Below are 22,439 nucleotides of genomic sequence, written 5' to 3'. Positions count from 1 at the left end.
TCGCAGGAAGCTGCAGATTTACTAACGTGTGTCCGGCTGCCTTCAGACGTCTGCAGAGATGTAATGAACTAAAAGAGGCTTTCATGCAGTGCAGAGAAGCTGTGAACGACAGACAGATTCATTTGTAAATTCATTGTGTCTTATTTGTGTTTATAGTCGAGGTTTACTTATGTTGAAGGCCTGATTTTATACGTGGAATGAGAAAAGAGAAACTCTCCACCACTCAGGAGTTTTATACAGCCGGCTTCATCTTCTGCAGTCGTATTTACTAAGGTTTTGTTTTGTTTTTCGAAGTTTCTGACCTCGACTCGCGGTTCAGATTTGTGAATCAGGATGACGGTGGGGTTAAGATTCATTGTGCAGAAGATTAGGAAAGGTCAGAAAATATAGTTCTGTAATGGGCTGAGGTACAAAAGGAGAGTACGAAGAGCACGAAGGGTCAGTGTCATCCCGACAACCAGAGGCTGCTGGAGCGTATTAACAATTGAACAGCCGAGTCGTCCTCGGGATCACTGAGACTTTCTGACAGCTCGAATCTCAAAGTTTTTTTGACTGTGCAGTTAGATTTGCGCCTGAGGGCTTCAGAGAGACGGATGAACCAAACTGAGTCCTCTGGAATTAATTTGAATTTTACCAGGCAGTCAAACATTAATGCACGTCCCTTATAAGACTTGATAAGTCTGTTCCTGTGTGTGTGGCTCGCTCTCTCTCTCTCGCTCTCTCTCTCTCTCTCTCTCTTGATAGCCTGTTGAGGGCAGATAATTAAAAACACATTCAAATGAGCCAAAGATGGAAATTTAGCATCACACTGAACAAATCTACACACACACACACACACACACACACAGGACGGACAGGGGCCCAGATCCCTGCAGACACTGATGTAATCAGTGACCTTTGGATGTGTCCACATTTACATTCACACACAAGGTAGAGCTGCATTCATTTGCCGTTTTAGACAAGAGGGAAACTGTGGAGGAAGGAAGGGAAGAGGCAGAACAACAGAGGTGATGGAGAGAGACACGAGGGAGGAAACAAAAAAACTGACATGAGAACGGTACATTATATACATTATGTTATGTTATGATATGTTACCTGACGATCACAGTTTTCGGTCTCAGTATGTTTGAAAGAATTTGACTTTAATGAATGTCAGACGGGTGAAGTGACAGTGAGGTTACAGAGCGTCAGGTCTACATACGTGAGCTGTAAGCTGGCTAGAAACCGACTGCGTGCCTCTGTTCGTTGGTTCAGCTCAGCCTCTGACTGAACTCAGACATCAGCTGAAACTGCATTTCTTCTGTTAGTCTCTCCCAGTCCGTCTCCTTCATCCTCCCGTCTCTGCTTATTGAAGAAGTAGATTCATGAAGCTCCAGGCGAAGCACTTGTCTCATTCTTAACTTGCTGTATTTGTTGGTGTATTAGCGTCTATTTTCGCCCACTCGTTCCTTTCAATAAAGTTTAAATGCAGTTGTATTTTGTCGTCACTGTGATAATTCACTTTACAACACATTCAGTCTGAATCTAGTTTATAGAATCTCATCTTGTTCTGATTTGTAGTCGGCGTAATCGAATTGTTGTCTCGTTCTGTTTTATCAGTTAACTGCACCAGTTAAAACCTCAACAGCCTGCTGCTGTTTCAGCCTTTATTAAAGTGTGTTTATCACGCTGCATGTGGACCTCGCTGCACCAACCCTCATCCTGGTACAGGTGGAAAAATGCTCCGGCTTGTTTGCATTTATTTAAACCAAACATGATTGTTTTGAGCGGTGTTAAACCCACGATGCAGTGACGCCGCGTCTGCCTGCAAAACAGAGTCGGGGGGAACTTGTGTTGCAGATGTGGAGACGAGCGCTGGCTTTAAATGGACACATCCCTGCACGAGGAAAGGAAACAGCTGCTAGCTTGTTTAGTTTTGTAACATTACCGTACACGTTCTCACTCACAACTCGTCAGATACAGCAGCCCAAGATTTATGTATCGTAACATAAGTTACAACTCTTCATTCTTGACTCTTGATCATGAACAGGATGCAAATCCTGATCTCCAGAGTTCATGTCCAGCTTATGATCCATCCATCCACTCACAGTTTGTACTTTTCTCGCTCTTTATACCACTGTGTGAGAGGGGCGCTTCAAGAAGTGACGCTAGACGGGGAACAACAGCGTTAAACTCAGAAGCATAGGGGCGCTGACTGACCAGGCTGCTGTGTCGGTCGTGTTGGGAGTGAGATCAGGCTGCACAAGCAGAAAGAAGGAAGATGCTGCCTGACAGGCTGCAGACCAACAGTCTGCATCCAGTGAGTCAGACTGAGTCAGACTGAGTCAGACTGAGTCGTATCTTTGTGGCCACAAAAACTATTAAAATCATAAAGGGTTCAAATTATAACAGCTGCAGGAGACAAAGTGCACCACAGAACAAAGTTTAGACAGGCAGGTGGAATAAAGTGTGTTGATTACACTCAGTTAGAGAAGCTGGATGTGACAGCAGGACTGTTTAAAGGTCTCTACACAGACACGTTGTACATCCTCCTGCATCCAACTTAATCATGAAGGAAATTAAAATAAACTGTGGTGCATTAACACGTCCAACACATTAACACCACAGTCATTTTCAGCCACTTACAGAAACAGTATTTCTCGATCTCTTACTCAACACTGACATCTCAGCTTTTAATAACTCAACTCTCTTTCCCACCGTCATCTGTCTTTCCCTTTAAGGAGTGGTGGGCCCGCCACTGTTCCCGACTTGTCAGCTGTGATTTACCGCACCATTATAAGACCCCGCGTATAAAACACAGGGCTGATAACAAATGCATGGAAAATAAAAATCTGCAGGTGTTTGCAGTGGTGGGTTGGTGTGCTTCTCCAGGCGAAAAATCAGACAGAGTTCCCAACATCATTTCTCTTCTGCTTTGACGACGCCACCAATCTCTCTCTCTCTCTACATCTCTCTTGATGCCATCTCTTTTTTCCACCTCCATCTTTCACTGTTTCTCTCTTGTTCTCTCTCCAAAGGCTATGTGCATTCTTCATTGTATGATTAAGAGGAAGCAGCAGTCAAAAATAGACCCAGACATCACTGAAGAAAAAAAAACAAATACAGTAGATTAATACATCTGCCGGAGGGGAAAACTATAGAAACCTTGTTGAGAGATCTTATTCAGCAGGCGTCATCGTATAAATGCAGTCTGTATATTAAATCTGTATATTAAATCTAACGTGAGGTCATGGAGGGAGAGCAACTTGAACTATTCATCTTTTTAATGTGTGAAATAAGAGGTGACATCACAAATAGTGTCCTCTGTACATTCAGCTCCCGACATCCAAACATATCACACGTCAGAGCGCCGACGGTGTGAACCTGCTGAGAGGAAATAAAACAATAAAGCTGAATTATCCTTCTTAAATATTCAGGAAAACTCTCATAAACCAAGAAATTAAGTTTTTTAATGGACTTCGTTTATTAATTGTGTTTATGCAACTATTGTATCATTTTACATCAAATGAACTCAAATCTGTCGACTGTGTTGTGTCATGACGATGATGAGGCAGAAATAAGAAAACAATTTGATCGAGGTTTCAAATTTTACACAAAGTTTTTACACTAACAGCTCCTGAAGGAACCACAGTCCATTTTTATTCAGGACTCAGTGGTGTCCTCAGCCTGCGGGACGATCAGCTGTCCTTCACTGCTAACATCATACGACAAGCAGCTCCTGCAGATTCATCCTCCACTACATCAGGAGGATACGTCCGTTCCTCACACAGATGTTGGTGCAGGTTCTGGTCTAGGCTCTTGTCATCTTGTGCTGGCCGCTGCGCCTGCATGTGCCATCCCAACCTCTGAAGCTCATCCAGAGCGCAGCAGCCAGGCTGATCTTCAATCTGCAATGGGAATGCCTCGGGTCCATCGTTCACCCAGGACGAGGTCAAACCAAACCGCCCCGCCCGTCTACTACGCTCTGCTTCTGCTAACGAGTAAGAAACTCTAGTCGTCTTTAGACTGAAAACTGTTCAGACTGCACTTTAGCCCAAAAGAAATAAAAACTCTCTGATAAAGTTAATGTTGATGTTCATTCTCTCAATGTCGTGCGTGCATCATGCGCTTATTTTAATCCACTTTGAATAAAAGATTCAGCTAAAATGTGTCCAGCTAACCAGACTGCAGCAGCCAGTCTCACAAAAATCAAATGGAAACAAAAAAAAACTATCAACAGGCTAAAAAAGCTAACAAGCTTACAAGCTGTGAGCCAACTGACTTTCGTACGTGAACAATTATAGCGAGGTCAGTAAAACCCGGTCGGTCCCATCGCTGTTCTTCAGTGCACATGGACATTAGTTTGTAGAAGTGATTTGACGTGTGGAGGTCAGAGAGCTGGTGCCGACAGCAGGCCAGTTCAATCAAGTTAAATATACCTGACGGCTGAATACAGCCACTCACTCACTGCGTGTTCTGGTCAAAGGATTTAAAACTCAGTCAGTGAGTTTGTAACATTTGATCACTGGCAGGTAGTTTGGGGACGTACAGCATAAAAGTCTGTTAGACAGCAGAAGACGAGAGCGTTCATCAGTGTTTGTTTACACAGGAAGTATTGTTTTATGCAGGTTAGCTAAGTGATTGTGTGTTGAGCACTGAAAACGCACGTGACCTACACTCAATGCTGCGCCTGAACGCATCATGTTCAGACACTTTCTGGTGGGATTATAAAATAATTATAAATTAATCCGTTCAGAAGATCTGTTGTAAGAATCCAAACAAGTTCTTCTCACAGTGTTTTTTACAATCCCATCAGTTCATCTGTGAGCGAAAAAATTCAACAAATGAACTTTTTAATTTCTCTCTTTTTAATGAAACTAATAAATTAGGACCTCCTCTCTGCACCGATAAATCACTGACTAGAAATGATCCTGTCGATGACTGAATGCCAGAGAACCTCAATTTGGTACCTTTTTTTTCTTGGAGTGCTTTTCATTTCATGACAATCAATAAAGTCTTAAATCATAAAAGTCTGAGCTCTGCATTGCTGCAGAGAGGCGCTTACAAATCATCAAGGTGTTAAGAAATGTTGATGGGGAAGAAAATTACACTGAGGAGGTGGTGATGAAGCCGAGCCCGTTTAATTTGTGGAGTCACGCTGAAATGTCCTCAACATTTTGAGGTAAGTTGCATATAAAAAAGAAAATATGCAAATATTTATTGGACTGAAGTGAAGACAGAGACGAAGACCATCAACATGGACAGAAAACAGACTCTCAGTAAACGTCTCATCCTTCTGATTTTTCTTTTTCTTTTACAGTTTTAGTATTTTTCAAGCAGACAACAGTTAAGTCTCAGGGTTCATCAATGTAGGCAGATACAAAAGTGTGGGTTGTTAATTATGACGACAATAACATGACTGAAATAAACAAGAAAATTAAGCTAGTTAACGGCTAACGCAGCTAAATTAAGCAGCACAGCAGTTACTTTAGTAACAAGCGAAGTTATCTGTCAGGAAAAACTTTCTCCATAAAATATGATGCAGTTTCTCCTAAATCAGTGTTGGGTGGCCTTTTCTTTTCACAAAGCAACACGGGGGTATCGGGGTGGGGAACACTACAGTGGGGTAAAAACAACACAATATGTGCCTTGTTGTAGAAATGACAAACTAAGTTAAAGAAAGCGCCCTGACGTGTCGCTGTAATGAGCCCACTGCATCCAGAGGCGACGCTCTGCAGCCACAGATCGATGGCAGAGGAGATGGCTCTGACAAGGTTGACTCACTAAGGTTAAGACAATCACAGCATTTTTCACTCTGCAGGCCAGAGCTCACTGATCTTTACAATCAAACAGGGACTTGTCTGCTCCTTCACACTTCTTTGTTCCTTGAGTCTTGTGTTTCAGGTCGTGTTCGTCGTCACTTGTGCCGTCTGTTTCTTATCAAAATCTCTTTTTTGCCTCGCTCGCTGCTCTGTGACACTCTTGTTTCACAGGAATCATTTTAACTGTCATGGTCATGAAATAACATGCCGGCAACAAGTTTCAGTTTGTTTGTTTTCTCCCCGTCTTCCCATTTACACTTAACAGTTCAAGCCTCTCTATCAAACAGAACGAGCGCGCCGCTGCCAAAATCTCATCATCTGAGAGAGAATCGTATCAGACTGTACGCTGCCTTAATGGGATTACCACTCGATGAAGAATCTCATGTCAGGGTGTAATCACCCAAAAGCCTCAACTTGAAACTATAATTATATTCTCTCTTGATAGAAAAACTGTCACTGTTACTTTTTTTTCTTGTCACACATTTATCTCCAACAAATTAGAAAATCATCATTGAAAAACATTTGAACATGTTGTGATTGACTGTACAGGACTTCACTGAGCATCACCAACTTTCATTTGAATTTCAAAGGTTGGATAACAGTTCAGGTCAGTTAGTCGGTCCTCCACTTTAATATCTCAACAACTATTCAAGATTTCTATCAAACTGGGTGCACACATCCTCTAGCTGACTAATGACAGGCCCACCGGACCTTCATCAGCGTGAAAGCTTTGTGTTTGTATGAGGAGGTCGGGTGCAGCGTTTACACCCAGAGCCTGTACAGAACATAATGTGTGTGTGTGAGTGTGTGTGTTGTGTTTTTGAACTTTTTTCCTGGTCGTGCATTTTATAATTTATATGTCGCAGGAGTCACAAAACAATTTAGTCGCTGTGGAAGAACAAGATAAACTTTATCTAATCTGATCCTCCTCAGCTCGTTTCATCTTCACTCTGCTGCTCCTGACTGTTTTATATGTGTGTGTGTGTGTGTGTGTGTGTGTGTGTGTGTGTGTGTGTGTGTGTGTGTGTGTGTGCACCTCTTCCCTCACTCCCTGTTAACCCACCTGACCCAGACGTTCAGTTTAATGACACGTGCACTGTTTTTGTCATGACTACAGTTACTGGCAGCTGTGTGGTGTCTGTGTGTCACAGAGTCATCCCGACACCATCACCAGAATAAATGTTGGCAAAAACCTTGTTCTTGTTCTCTGCCTGGGTTGAGGCACAAAAAACACTTGGTTAGCCAAAAGAAAGACCTGATTTTGGCTGGAGACTTGTTTAAAATGTAAAAAATAAATAAATAAGAAACATGAAATGGCTCCATACAGCTCGTCCGGACTTTATATCATCAGGAGGAGATGATGACTGAGCCTGACTTTATATCATCAGGAGGAGATGATGGCTGAGCCTGACTTTATATCATCAGGAGGAGATGATGACTGAGCCTGACTTTATATCATCAGGAGGAGATGATGGCTGAACCTGACTTTATATCATCAGGAGGAGATGATGGCTGAGCCTGACTTTATATCATCAGGAGGAGATGATGACTGAGCCTGACTTTATATCATCAGGAGGAGATGATGGCTGAGCCTGACTTTATATCATCAGGAGGAGATGATGACTGAGCCTGACTTTATATCATCAGGAGGAGATGATGACTGAGCCTGACTTTATATCATCAGGAGGAGATGATGACTGAGCCTGACTTTATATCATCAGGAGGAGATGATGGCTGAGCCTGACTTTATATCATCAGGAGGAGATGATGACTGAGCCTGACTTTATATCATCAGGAGGAGATGATGGCTGAGCCTGACTTTATATCATCAGGAGGAGATGATGACTGAGCCTGACTTTATATCATCAGGAGGAGATGATGACTGAGCCTGACTTTATATCATCAGGAGGAGATGATGACTGAGCCTGACTTTATATCATCAGGAGGAGATGATGGCTGAGCCTGACTTTATATCATCAGGAGGAGATGATGGCTGAGCCTGACTTTATATCATCAGGAGGAGATGATGGCTGAGCCTGACTTTATATCATCAGGAGGAGATGATGGCTGAGCCTGACTTTATATCATCAGGAGGAGATGATGACTGAGCCTGACTTTATATCATCAGGAGGAGATGATGAGTGGGTTTTACTTTTTGGGTGAACTGCTCCTTTTTATATAACGATGTACCCTTAAAGTTGTTTGTTTGTTTTACTTTTGAGCTGTTAAAGAGAAACACAAACAAAACATTAAAGTTTAAATTAAATTAACATTAAACTCTGCTGCAAACTGAAGCATTCATTAAAATCTGCATCATAAATTCAGTCGTATGACACCGTTAGATTTATAGAAGTCTTTCCATAAACTCTCTGTATTTAGCTTCTTTCCAGGATGTTAATGGAGAGCAGGTTTCATTTATCATCCTCACTCACTGAAGTTATTACCCAGCTAAATGCCAGTTTATGTCGTAATTAAAGTCAAACTCATCGACTGGTGAATTTCCCCGGAGCAACATCAGTAAAGATGGATTCCAGACAATAATTGTTGATATCGTGTGTTTTTTGTTTGTCCTTTGGCATTTTGACGCCCTGTGAAGTTAAATCACTGAGTCTCTTTGAGAGCTTCTGCTTCACTTTACTCTCTTTATTTTTATCTCACCGGTTCAAATTTGAAGATAGTTGTTTCTCTTCTTCGTGTGTATTTGCATTGGATTTCATCACCTTCATTTTTTTTGTTCTTTCACTTTTTTATCACTTAAACTTCTTTTAAAATAAACCTAAACTTTGTCACAAACATGTAACAGGTTCTGATGATACTTCACTTCTGAGCGATTGGATCCAGAGATGCTTGTTCGAAATTTAAAGTGATTTTAATCGTCAAGGTTATCCTGTGTGGCTCGAAGGGTAGAGCAGCGGGGCTTCGTCAGTCGCATGTTTCTTACATAAGAGCGACACCTCAGCAGTGTTCTTATGTAAGAAACATATTGTCGAGCGGGTCGAATTAATTCTCCCTCCTCCCCCGTCTCAGAGGGTCTGCGCCCAGCAGGGGGAAGCTGGTTCAGATGGAAAGGAAGAGAAAATCCTGGTTCTGGTTTGTCTGGCTTTAAAAACAAGTTCTTATCGTGGAGAAACCAGATAGATGGCACTGACGACTGGCAGACAGACACACGGACTGACAGAAAAACAAACACAGGAAAGGAAAGCTGAGGGAAAGAAAGGAAGGAGGAAGAAGACAGCGAAGAACAGAGTGAGACAGACAGCCAGACTGACAGAGAGGACGCCAGGGGTATGGGTCTCAGAGATAAAACCCACTGGACATTGCTACTTGGACGGGCAGGAGTTTTCCTCCCTCCTCTCCTCCCTCCCTGCCTCCTCTCCTGCCTCCCTCCCCTCCTCCCTCCTCTCCTCCCTCCCCTCCTCTCCTGCCTCCTCCTCCCTCCTCTCCTCCCCCTGCCTCCTCTAAGCCCCTGCAGCTACATGCTCGCCTGTGCAGACCATCTGGGAGGGAAGGGATTGTTTCTGCAGAGGGACCCACACTGCCAGCTTCCTACACTGACTGATCTGGGGCTTTGGAGAGCCCTACTCTCCCGGCTTCAAACACAATAAACAGAATGGATTGGATGAATGTATGCCATTGTACTTTATCTGGAGAGGGGATGGGGGCAGAGACAGAGGAGGGGAGAGAGCGATGGAGCTGCACTGATGGCAACACAGGGATGAAGGAGGAAAAACACTGAGTGACAGGTGCAGTAAAACACAGCAGCTCTGTGTGCACAGACATCTGCATCATAACATAGAAACAAAATGTACACTTAGGCCCATTATGTGTTGAAACAAATATCACTCGGTTCTTCAAGTCTCTGCTTTGACTCCACTTTCATCTCAAAGGCGGAAGTCGATATTTTCCTGGTGCATTTGCTCAGGAAAACATGGACAAATGGATGTTTGTGTGGCAGGTCTGCACTTCACAAGCAACTACAGCAGCTGATTTAACAGGCCACACACAGAGGTGGAGTACTGGGCTCGTACTGCAACACTTCTATCAAGCACAAATCAACTGCATGGAAATGAAAATGGAAACTACAAAGTTGTTGTTACAGAACGTTTCACAGCCGAACGTGTTACTGGAGGAAACCACAAGATGGCGCACTTTACAACACGGTACATCGCTGTTGTCCTCGCTGCTTCCAGACCCCTGACCCATCACACCCCCAGCTGGTCCTACGCTGCACCGACTGTTCATGTGCAAATGGTGTCTTGCATACAATGTCTTCAGAGGATGCATGCAGCAGCCATCATGCGTACACAAACGTGTTGTTAACAGCGAGCGTACCTGAGACCCGTCAAATCAGAAGCTCCACAGTCGAGGTTACAAACAAACAGATCGTGATTTTATTGTTTTGACTCAAACTGGAACAAACTCGCCTTAATATGAGATCAGCTGAGTCAGTGTCTCAGTAAAAAAACAGAACAAGCATTAGGACAATATTCAATGTCTGTTCAAATGTAGGAAGTTTAACTGCTTCAACCACTTCACGTTGAATTAACAGCCTGTCCAGTGCTCTTAAAGGAGGACATGTCTTTTCATCAGGAGAAAATTCAGAAAATGTCTTAAATAGTGGAGCACAAAGATTCAGGCAACACATTTTATTAGAGGACTAATGTTTCGACGCCATCTGCGTCTTCATCAGAGTCAAACAGTTCAGAGACTCACATCCCTGAATAACCTCCTCTGATTAGACCTAATCCAGTGCAGGCTGGAGGAAAAGGGGAAGAGGCAATCAGCTGCATGTAGGCAGCGTTCTTAATTAGAAAGGTAAACTTGTTATTAGTAAAATTCACAGAGAATTAAATTATCATGAAAAACAACAATAAACACAAACACTGCAACAACTGAGGAACTGACATCCTTTTGAATAACTTCCCCTGAATCAAGACAGAATCCAGCACAGGCTGAAACAAAGGGAGGAGGACTGAGCAGCCTCTTTTCTGCAGGCTGTGCAGGATCAGGCGTTAATGAGGGGAGGTTATTTAAGAGGAAGTGTCTCTGTGTTTGACGAACACGTCCTCGGACCTACACGACTGTCAGCATCTCCCACAATGACGTATTACTGCTCCCAAAACAACATGACACACGTACCAGCCTTCGTCCTGCAGTCGCTCTGTGGTTAGCGTCAGGGAAACATTGAGTCACATATGACTCATATCTTAACGCCACTATCAGAACACTTTCTTCGATTCTGTTGCACTTTGTCAAACTTTTTTATTTATTTTTTTAGCCTGTATTGACACATGCAGCTGGCGATCAATCGCTGAATCTGGCCTGTTCCTCGACAGCCATGTGGGGATCCAGACAGCTCCACAGTAATCTCAGTCAGACAGACACTGGATATAATGACGAGGACTGATTATTGCACCAAAACCAGCAGAAAAGATTTTGACAACATCGATCTTGTGCAGCTTCAGCTGTCAGCAAGAACTCAGTCAGTGAACAAGAAGACCTGCTCGTAGATATTAACCTCAGAGAGAAACCTTCATTCTGTGCGTACATTATTGTAAACGGGGATCCGTCTCTTGGTGATGTTTGCTGTTTCTGCCTCAAAGTACATTTTTTTTTATTTTGAGTCAAACATACTGGACCTGAATTAAACTGGACCACCTTGAGGAAGTGAAACAGATGAGAGGAGTCTTACGATGAGGCTACAAATAAAAAGAATGAATCACTCGTTACATTTTGTCTCAATAAGTGGTGATCAGTGTGCATGTTTAACAACTTTTCAGTCTTTTCATGGATTATTGCATCTTTCCATCCGTCTCATTCTCTGAGTGTCACTCACTTTTCTGCTTTGATGGATGTGAACTGATCATCTTCAGTATTATTTAACACTCTCTTCACATTTACGTCACATGACTGCATCGTGCAGCGTCGGGTCATCGGTCCTGTTCAGAATTGAAACATTCAGGGAATCTTGTTTCCGTTTTACAGGACATCATTACAAGAGCACAGAGAAATAACCTCAGGTTTCTGCTGCTGCCTGATAGAGCCATAGGTGTGCTGACTCACCACGATACCACGGCTGCACACCTGAATCTCATCCTGACAGGATATTGTGCCTGCTGGGGATGAGTATATATCATTTTTTTTTTCGGAGATGGGATGTTTTTAGAGGGGTGTGGAGATGTGAATGAGGTGATGAGCCGAGTGTAAGAGAGGCCTTTAAATTTTAACACACCAGCCTCTCACCGACTGTGAGGTGGAGGTCTGACACATGGAGTAAGACTGCCCTCTGCTGCACGCTTATAGGAACGATGCATGAATATCTGAGAGGTCTGCAGCAGCTGCTTAATATAGGAAAGTGTACTGAACAGTTGGGATGTAAATTAACCTCCGACATTGAAGTAAAATTTAACTTTATCACATCAACACAAGGCATTTTTAATAAATGCTAAGCTGAAAAAAAGGAGATGACTGGCTGCTCTATGTAACACGATGTTAAAGAGGTAGTCCAGGCACCAAACAAGCAAGGAGCAATAAAAAAGCCTGAGTTATAGTGGCTTAATACATTAAAAGGCTGCTGTATTGACTCATTATTCCCAGTATCATCACTCTGAATTGACCTGATGACCACTGTGTTCACTGGACACATCTACAAATGCCTGAAAATCAAAAAATGACATTCATAAAAAACATGTCAGCATATTTAATCCAGTGGAGTCTGTGGGAGATGCACGAACAAGCAGACTGAAACCCAACAGATCTACGTCAGATGACCTTTGATAAGGAAATGCCTCTGCAAGAGAGAGAGGACACGCTTCAGAGAGAGGGCAGGGGCAGGATTCTCCAAGTAGCTACATTAGTTTATTTGCTGTTTGTGTCAAAATACCAGTAAGAACATGATTATAGGCAGAGTTCACACAGTCAAAGTGAGCCCAATGAAAAGGCTCACCGCCGTAAACAAAAAAAGTTGCAAGTGTCTCTTTAAAATGTCACGATATAGAGTACACTGTTATTCATTCATTCATTCATTCATTCATTCATTCATTCATATTTAAATTCATCTTCTTCCTGATGATTGACAGGGCTGATGACGTCATAACATCACACCTCCTCAGCTCAGAGCGCTGCTGGCCCTTTAAGACGCTCGCTGTCGCCATGGTTACGAGCAGGAAGTAACAGAGCGTCTTCGGCATGTCAACATCCGGGACTTCACCGTCTCTGCGCCTCTGCAGCTGTGACTCACCGTGACTCCTCCGACAGACACCGTGAGTACCGCCGCATCTGTTAGCTTCCGTGCTATCGCTAGTTTCTTCACTGTTAGCTTCCGTGCTATCGCTAGTTTCTTCACTGTTAGCTTCCGTGCTATCGCTAGTTTCTTCACTGTTAGCTCGTGTGCTGACGTTGATGTCACGGATGTGTTATTCGTGTCGCGCACAGCTGATCTGCAGCATCACGACGTGAGTGTGTAGCGTTATAACCTGCTGGTGTTAAACTGCAGCGCTCTGCTGTCTGTTCAGCACCGACATGTCGCTGTCCATGGTGCTAACAGAGGAGCCGAGGCAGCTAACCACAGCTCTGCTAACCAGAGCTCTGCTAACCAGAGCCCAGCTAACCACAGCTCAGATAACCAGAGCTCAGCTAACCACAGCTCAGCTAACCACAGCTCTGCTAACCACAGCTCAGCTAACCACAGCTCTGCTAACCAGAGCTCTGCTAACCAGAGCTCAGCTAACCACAGCTCAGATAACCAGAGCTCAGCTAACCACAGCTCAGCTAACCACAGCTCTGCTAACCACAGCTCTGCTAACCAGAGCTCTGCTAACCAGAGCTCAGCTAACCACAGCTCAGATAACCACAGCTCAGCTAACCAGAGCTCTGCTAACCACAGCTCAACTAACCAGAGCTCAGCTAACCAGAGCTCAGCTAACCACAGCTCAGATAACCAGAGCTCAACTAACCACAGCCCAGCTAACCAGAGCTCTGCTAACCAGAGCTCTGCTAACCACAGCTCAGCTAACCAGAGCTCAGCTAACCAGAGCTCAGCTAACCACAGCTCAGCTAACCACAGCTCAACTAACCAGAGCTCAGCTAACCAGAGCTCAGCTAACCACAGCTCAGCTAACCACAGCTCTGCTAACCACAGCTCTGCTAACCACAGCTCAGCTAACCAGAGCTCAGCTAACCAGAGCTCAACTAACCAGAGCTCAGCTAACCAGAGCTCAGCTAACCACAGCTCAGATAACCAGAGCTTAGCTAACCAGAGCTCAGCTAACCACATCTCAGATAACCACAGCTCAGCTAACCAGAGCTCTGCTAACCACAGCTCAGCTAACCACAGCTCAGATAACCACAGCTCAGATAACCAGAGCTCAGCTAACCACAGCTCAGCTAACCACAGCTCAACTAACCACAGCCCAGCTAACCAGAGCTCTGCTAACCAGAGCTCTGCTAACCACAGCTCAGCTAACCAGAGCTCAGCTAACCACAGCTCAACTAACCAGAGCTCAGCTAACCAGAGCTCAGATAACCACAGCTCAGCTAACCACAGCTCAGCTAACCAGAGCTCAGATAACCAGAGCTCAGCTAACCAGAGCTCAGATAACCAGAGCACAGCTAACCAGAGCTTAGATAACCACAGCTCAACTAACCACAGCTCAGATAACCAGAGCTCAGATAACCACAGCTCTGCTAACCAGAGCTCAGCTAACCAGAGCTCAGCTAACCACAGCTCAACTAACCAGAGCTCTGCTAACCAGAGCTCAGATAACCAGAGCTCTGCTAACCACAGCTCTGCTAACCACAGCTCAGCTAACCAGAGCTCAGATAACCAGAGCTCAGCTAACCACAGCTCAACTAACCAGAGCTCAGCTAACCAGAGCTCAGCTAACCACAGCTCAGCTAACCACAGCTCAGCTAACCACAGCTCAGCTAACCAGAGCTCAGATAACCAGAGCTCAGATAACCAGAGCTCAGATAACCACAGCTCAGCTAACCACAGCTCAGCTAACCAGAGCTCAGCTAACCACAGCTCAGATAACCACAGCTCAACTAACCAGAGCTCAGCTAACCAGAGCTCAGCTAACCAGAGCTCAGATAACCAGAGCTCAGCTAACCACAGCTCAGCTAACCAGAGCTCAGATAACCAGAGCTCAGATAACCAGAGCTCAGATAACCACAGCTCAGCTAACCACAGCTCAGCTAACCAGAGCTCAGCTAACCAGAGCTCTGCTAACCAGAGCTCAGATAACCACAGCTCAGCTAACCAGAGCTCTGCTAACCACAGCTCTGCTAACCACAGCTCAGCTAACCACAGCTCAGCTAACCAGAGCTCAGCTAACCACAGCTCAGCTAACCAGAGCTCAGCTAACCACAGCTCAGATAACCACAGCTCAGCTAACCACAGCTCAGATAACCAGAGCTCAGCTAACCAGAGCTCTGCTAACCACAGCTCAGCTAACCAGAGCTCTGGTTAGCAGAGCTCATGATGTTAGACAGAGTGATGTTAGAGGTGTCGTACTGACAGTTGTTAGTTTTGAGTCTCTGATGTCATGACTGTTTTTAAATAGTTGCATTTAATTTCTGTTTAATTTGCCTTCTGCAATATAGTCACATCAGTTCTATAACATAACATAAAGCATAAAAAGACTGTCAGCAATGAAACACCCCCACAGACTTGTTTTAACATGTTTGAGTTGATAATATTTGAATAACAGCTCCAATTAACTTGTTAAAGTCCTTAAATCACATCTCCTCATTCTCCTCTTCAAATAATCCAGATCCACAATGATTGTGGATGATCCTGATTATAATCTGTTTAAAAACCCAAACAGAATAAAACATGCTTCATATAAACATCTCAGTCAGAATAAACAGGCTCAAAGCGAAGGACATTGAAACCTGTCCCAGTCCCTCCACACTGGACAATGATGGGCTGAAAACTCGTACTGATATCCAAATGCTGGTACGGTCTGAAAGGCGAGCTAGCAGAAGCTCGAACACACGACCACACACTTACATGAGCGTACACATGTGGTAGCGTATAACGTGCATGTCTGAACAGCTTTAAGGTGAAGCCAAGGAGAACTGTAATTTTGTAAAATCTCATTTGCAGAGATAAATCAACAGTAAGACCTTGATGGTATCAGAAGTTTTCATCAGGTTTCAGGAGCCTGGCCAGCTGCAGCGTGACATGGTGTGTCATTTAACTGTCATTGTTTCCAGAAGATGAGCGGGAGCACTGAGGACATCAAACCTGTGAACTGCACCATCAAACCTCCGGTCTACCTGCAGATCGGAGACACCAAAACGGACCCGGCTCACTCCGGAGTTTGTGTTGTAGACGTCACACTCCCGTTTGGAAAGCCTGTTAATGTAAGAGACAGAAATCACTGCCAGCCGTCAGATATTCTAACGCTTTTCATGCTTTATTGTCTTCTGACGCGTCAAAATCGGAAAGGACGTTGTAGACTAACAATTTACGAGGGGTTGACTGTTTTTTTTCCCCTGATAATGCTACATTATGATCAACAAATCCATGTTTAGATCAGCAGAAGGAGAGCTGGTTAGCTGTTAGCTGTCAGTGTCCAGTGGGCAGCAGAGTGCTGTGGTGTATTTGGCTCACGGAGCTAAAAGCTACGGAGATAATAGCTTACAGTTGAACACACCACAGGACTGAGTGTGTTCAGAGGTACATGAAGCCTCGTGACTGCAGCTTAATGTTAGTTAATACAATTATTTTCCAGGATTGGGGTAAAAAGCTACCGTGCATGTATTATAACAACACTCTTACAGAATTGTGAGCTGACAGGTTTCCTTCATCGACCAGGATAATACTGGATAATGTTAAAGCTTGTAAAGAAAGCGGTTATTAGTTTGTGTGCTGACTGCACGTTGACCTGACAGCCTGTAACTGTTTTACTAGAAGTAAATTAACTTTTGAAGGAGAATACACAGCACTGAAGAAATGTGTGTAATCTCCTCAGAGTTTGGTTTTCTTGGCTCCCAGCATGCAGCTCAAATAAAGTCTTAAAGTACCAGTTTCCCCTCAGCCTTAATATTATGTATCATCCGTGTTTCTGCTGCCTCCCGCCGGCGCTGTCTAATAAACCAGAAAACACACACACAAACAAAACATTACTTTAAATATAAAACTGGATTCCAGTCTTGAGAGAGACTTCACGTATTTTGGGCGTTGACCTACTTTTGAGCATTTAGTCCTAATTAAAAATCATTTTAATGCAGAGCGACTCCTCATTAGCTCAGAGCTGTGAGCTTCAAAGGCGTCTGCCTGCAGGAAGCTAATGCACGAGGGAGTTATCTCCACCAGGAGCTTCCCGGTGATGTCCTTAGGTCAGGATGTTAATACTGTGATTTGGCCGACTCTGTTTCTTAAACAACAGGTTCATGGACTGGAGACATGTTTCTTCTGGGCACCAATGTGGTTTAATGAGTCTGATTTATATTATTTTTAAGTCCAGTTTCCTCCAGCAGGTCACCAGAGACCCTGTGAGATCTAATTTTAAGTTGGTTCAAATGCTAAAAAGCTCAAGTAAATCATTTGTAGTACATTTAAATCAATTCTGAATTAAATCATATTCTAATATCAGGAGCAACATGGGAACAACGTTAGCATTTCTGCCCCAAAGTCGTACAGTTTTCCTGCCTCACCGGGGACGCTGTGTGTGTTTCAGATTGAGGAAATCACCTTTAAGAACTACTACACAGCCTACGTGACTGTGCGTCTGTTGAGGAGGAGCCCCGGACAGGAGGCTCCTGCTAAGTGGTGCACGGCTCTGAGAGACCTGCCTCTGATGGACAACCCCCACACCGAGAGAGGCTCCCAGGACTACTACTCCATCCACAGGACACAGGTGGGCCGAGCGTGTGTCCGCCGCTCCACAACTGCTTCTGGTTCCATGAGATATTGTAATTGATAAACGATTTTATGCCACTGATATTATAATGATAGCGTTATAATTAAGGGTGTCTTGATTTCGATTCTATATCAAAAATGAATCACAATTAGTCATCGAGCAGGAGCAGCGATTCTCCCAGTATTTTTTATTTCTCTCCATCTGCTCCCACTTGTGCACTTCCAGCACACATTTGAAGAAAAAGCTAGCTTAGCATTAGCCTGCAGCTCCACCTCCTGTGTGCGCGAAGACGATCAGCAGCGGACATGTTGGGTTTACTGAAGATCCTTTATTGATCCGTTTGGGAAGAGGGTTCACTCTGGACAGATTTGAGAAACTAAACTTCTGTCTTTTGTTGTTTATTAAAGGACTTTTTTTTTTTTTTTTGTTGAACTTACTTGATATATTTGAACTTAAACCTAAAGTGCAAAAAGAGCAACTTTGGTTAAATGTCTTGACGCCTGTCATTTATGTGTTAATCTTTTCAAATCAGATCTGATGTTCTTACAGTAGCAAAGCTGCCAGTGATGAAAAAACTGCGAGTTTAAATGGAATCGTGACTTTTAAATTAAAGTCACATTTAACAGTGAATTAAACTGTGACGCAATAATGCAAGAACATCATTTCAAAGAGAAATTAACCTAATATTTGGACATTGCAGTTGGAATATGAAGAGATATTATATTACAGGATCAGTTCTGGCTGCTCCTAAATGTTCCTGTTAATCGACACAACTGCAGCTGAACTTGACATCAGCTCTGTGAAACAGCATTAAACCAACACAGCCTGTCTGAGCTCAGCGCCGTTTATTTTACGTCTCAGCTGGGGAACCAGCCGACTCTGCAAGAAAAGCTCAATACGCATTATAATGTAGATGTGTGGAGACAATACAAACTGAGTTATTTTTCATTTCTTCTATTTATTTCTTGTTTATTCACGATGCAAATGGAGCCAGATGGCGACTGTTGGTTTAATTTTTGTTTACTTCAGATGGCGCTCTGAGTCTGACGTAGTTTAAAGGCTTATTGTGATCATATAAATGATGTTTATTCACTCTTAATGGGTTATTGTTCATCATATGTAGCCTTAAGGGATGTTCAGTAATTACAGTGATTCTCTGTGTGGCGACTTTAACCCCTTCAGGAATTAAAAAAATGAATAAAAAAGCCATAAAATCATTTTTAAAATGCAAAACAAGTTGTTTCTCAAACAAGCTACGTCAGCCTCAGTCTGAGGCGACCTCTGACCCTACAGGCGATCACTCAGTCTGAATATACCCCACAGCTCGTCCTCCTCAAACGGATCAGAGGTTTTTTTTAAAGATTTTAGATTTATCTTTTACAGCTAAATCTGATTTATTTCAGATGTTCAAAAGTATTATACCTTCATGTCTTACTCATTTTATTCCCTATCCGTCAAATACTGTAGCAGCACTTTTCTTCTGTATTGTTGTTGGTACAGATGCAGGTCGATCCGGACCACGTGGTGTCGGTGAGGCTGATCCTGAGACAGCCGTCCTCAGCCTGGCTGACCTTCAGCCTCGAGGACGTCAAGATATACCCTCACATGGAGCCGGTTGGTTTTCTGTGTTCAGAGCAAACTAACATTAATCACAAACTCACTGAGATGTTAAAGTTAGAATAATGTACTTAATGAGCTGACTGCTCCTCCTAGCTTTTATAGTCATAGCATCAGTATTATCTTCAGCGGACTGTTTGATTTGTAGTGTAATTAAGCTCCTGGATTTTATTGTATCTTTTATTTTTGCCAACTCAGTTTGTGTATCCTGTACACAGGTTTAGCTAGCAGGTCGTTTACAGTGAGCTTTTATTAGACTGCTGAGACAGAACCAGAACATTTCAGTTGCTGAACGGAGCTGGAAGATGAAAAAAGCTTCACGGAGCTGAGAGGAGGTTACTCTTCAGCAAACACAGGCCGTCACGTGATCTGGTGTTCATGAACACACATGGACCATAGCTGCTTTAACGTGTGCTGTTCATGTCTGGCAGGGAGGGTTAACGAGTAAACGTGACTGACTGGCGCAGAATGAAACATCAGCACGTTTCTGTTTGTCTTTAGATGAAACAGTCCCGGTGAAAATCATCGTCGTGCTGTCAGTTCAGCTTTCAGTTCATTCTTTGTGTGTCAGGTTCTGATCTGTGTTGGATCATTTGGACCTAGTGACATGCAGAGCTGCACTACAGTGTTGTTCTTGATACGACCACCAGATGGTGCCAAAGTGAAACCCTGCATCAGTGGATCAAGTTAAAGAAATGACTCCAACATGGCGATTACAACATCAGACTGACCTGCTCTGTTTTTCTGTTCCAGGACCCAGAGAAGGAGGTTTCTGATTGGCTGTCTGACCTGACGCTGGTTGACCAGCACCCTGACCTGGAGGTACTCATTTGGGTTTGTCTGTCTGTTGAACAGGGTCATAGTTACCAGTAAGGACACTGTGGTCATGTCAGCATGTCTCTGGGGGTTCGGGTGTTTTACAATATAATGTTATTGATTAGAAACATTTACAGAAGGCTAATAAATAAGAAAATGATGTTGCTAACAGAAATGTAAACCTGGTAGTGTGTCGACTCTCTCCCCAGTGAAATTCATGTCTTCAAATTTGAATGTAAAACCTCAACCCACCTGATTTATCTGAAAAAAAATCATTGTCATAAAAGTGAAAACAGGGCTGTTTTTCTTCCTCTGCTGGACATCCGTCTTCCTCTCCGTCTCCAGGGCCTCCCAGACCCTCAGACTGTATCGTCCAGTATCCAGCAGATGTGGGCTCTGACTGAGGTGATGCAGACCAACCAGACTACGGCCTCCATCGGACGATTTGATGTGAGTCTGAAACACACAGATCACCAGCAGCCTGATACTCAACCTCCTCTTCAGTCGACACAGAGGCAGCTGTGTGGTTATCGTGTCAAGTGCAGTGATGGTTAACATCCTGCAGTGGTGAGGGGAGCCCAAAAAGGAGAGCTGGGGCCCGTGCTGAGATGAAGCGCTTTTACACTGAGAGGAAAAAACGCTGCACGTACATCTTGTCTCTATGACAACAGTATCTTGACAACCGCCGCTGTATGATCCACACTGATCCTCTGTGGTTTAATATGTTTGTGTTTTATTTGACATCTGGACATCAGAGGAGGAGGATGTGGGTGATCACATGATCCATAGGAGACACAGATACGGTGAATATTATCGCCGAGGCCACGAGAAAGAAAAAGAGCCACGGTGAAATCACCTGAGCCTTTCTGAAGAGTTGAGAGATTTTCGATTGAAGCGCTCAGAGTGGCCTCCTAAAGAAGACGGATCACTGGGCGGCAGCGTGTTCATGGTGACAAATGACACACCAGAAAAAAACTAAAACAGAAAAGGCGGACTCATCTCCTGACAATCTGAGAGGAATCAATCTTCTACTTTTAGAGGGTCTGCCGGGGTTAAAAAAACAGTGTGTTCAAGCTAATCTTTGTATGAAAGCATCAGTGAAACTCAAATCAAGTTTATTCTGCACACACTCATATGGTCCTGAGCAGATCTGATCAGTCAGAGTAACTGAGAACATCTGTGTGAGTGTTCAGAGCCGTTAATAAGATATTAAAGAAAATAAATCATGTTTTCTGTGTTTGGTGTTGCTGCAGGTGGACGGATGCTACGATATCAACCTGCTCTCTCTGACGTAACGTGGCCGACGGTGTTCTCACAGTGGACGGAGGCCTCGAGGAGTTCAGTGTGTGAGGAAGTGAAGACAGAGATATAAAAATATATTATCCGCCTTGGAAGCATTGAAAACAGCTGCAGAGGAGAAGAAAGAAAAAGTCTTATGTTTGCAGCTAATGAGAGAACTATCATGATTTCATTTATTTACATGTGTTTTTATTTAAATGCTCACTTCTTCAAAGGGCTGCTGAGGTCAAGTGTCAGATGTTTCACTTGCTGTGATGGTTAAGATGATGTTCAGAGCCAAGAAATGCTTTATGTCTGTACGGTCCTCGCAAGTATCGAGGTACAGATGTGTGTATGTGTGAGTTGGAGTGAAACCTGACAGGAGGAGGCAGACGTGGACTTTCTGAGGACGTTAATCCTTCGTGTTGTCATCTGCAGATCTTCTTGTCACTCGTCAATAAAAACTAATATCCTTGTCTATGCTGTGCGCTGCATCGCTGAGCACTTATCAAACAGTATTAAGTCTGGGATCCATCTGGGAATACGCTACATGGACTTTATTTAGCTGGAAAAAAAACCCCTGAGGTGCTTCTCAAAATAAATCAGCCACTGTTCTTGTTTCAGTGCAGAACAATATTGTAGATTCTCCTGAGGTTCCCTCAGCGCCGACTGAAGGAAAGAGGACGGATGTATTTGTGTCTTCTTCCTGTTTCATTTAGCAGAGACGAGCTCACGTTGTAAACATGAGGTATGGTGAAATGGTGTCGATGTTATTTCAGTACATACTGAAGGTTTTCTTCCTTTCTGCTGCAGTTCTAACTCACCGCTGGTCTCTTCATCACACTGACTTCATAAAGAAGTTAACTCCAGTCATCGTGGTTTGTACAAAACACCAACTCTTTAAAAGCTAATTGAGTGAACACAGGCTACTGGAACTGGACCATAAAATAAAATAGTTCTGGTCAGATGATGTCAGGCTGTGTGGTTTCAATTTAAATCATTAGGAACACAAAGCAGAAGTGTGTTTTTGTGTGTTCTCCACCTGAGCAGCCTGAAT

At 43.6% G+C, this 22,439-nt stretch overlaps 1 protein-coding gene across 2 annotated transcripts; it reads left to right on the top strand.

Annotated features, from left to right (window-relative positions):
* Positions 1 to 13,000: 13,000 nt before the first annotated feature.
* Positions 13,001 to 21,860, top strand: nicn1 (nicolin 1). Of its 2 annotated transcripts, none has more exons than XM_073468817.1 (7): positions 13,001 to 13,063; positions 16,020 to 16,169; positions 17,489 to 17,668; positions 19,172 to 19,285; positions 20,042 to 20,110; positions 20,450 to 20,554; positions 21,358 to 21,860. In XM_073468817.1, the coding sequence occupies exons 2-7, from the start codon at positions 16,023 to 16,025 to the stop codon at positions 21,397 to 21,399; spliced, it is 657 nt and encodes a 218-aa protein (XP_073324918.1). In that variant the 5' UTR covers positions 13,001 to 13,063; positions 16,020 to 16,022; the 3' UTR covers positions 21,400 to 21,860. The 2 variants fall into 2 exon arrangements, with proteins under 2 accessions (XP_073324918.1, XP_073324919.1); XM_073468818.1 differs by lacking the exon at positions 13,001 to 13,063 and adding an exon at positions 13,217 to 13,255.
* The last annotated feature ends 579 nt before the right edge of the window (positions 21,861 to 22,439 follow it).

Source organism: Pagrus major, chromosome 6 (genome assembly GCF_040436345.1).
Source record: "Pagrus major chromosome 6, Pma_NU_1.0".
Classification (NCBI taxonomy): Eukaryota; Metazoa; Chordata; class Actinopteri; order Spariformes; family Sparidae; genus Pagrus; species Pagrus major.
The sequence above is the reverse complement of the archived record's forward strand: the minus strand, read 5'-3'. Positions and strand labels throughout refer to the sequence as shown.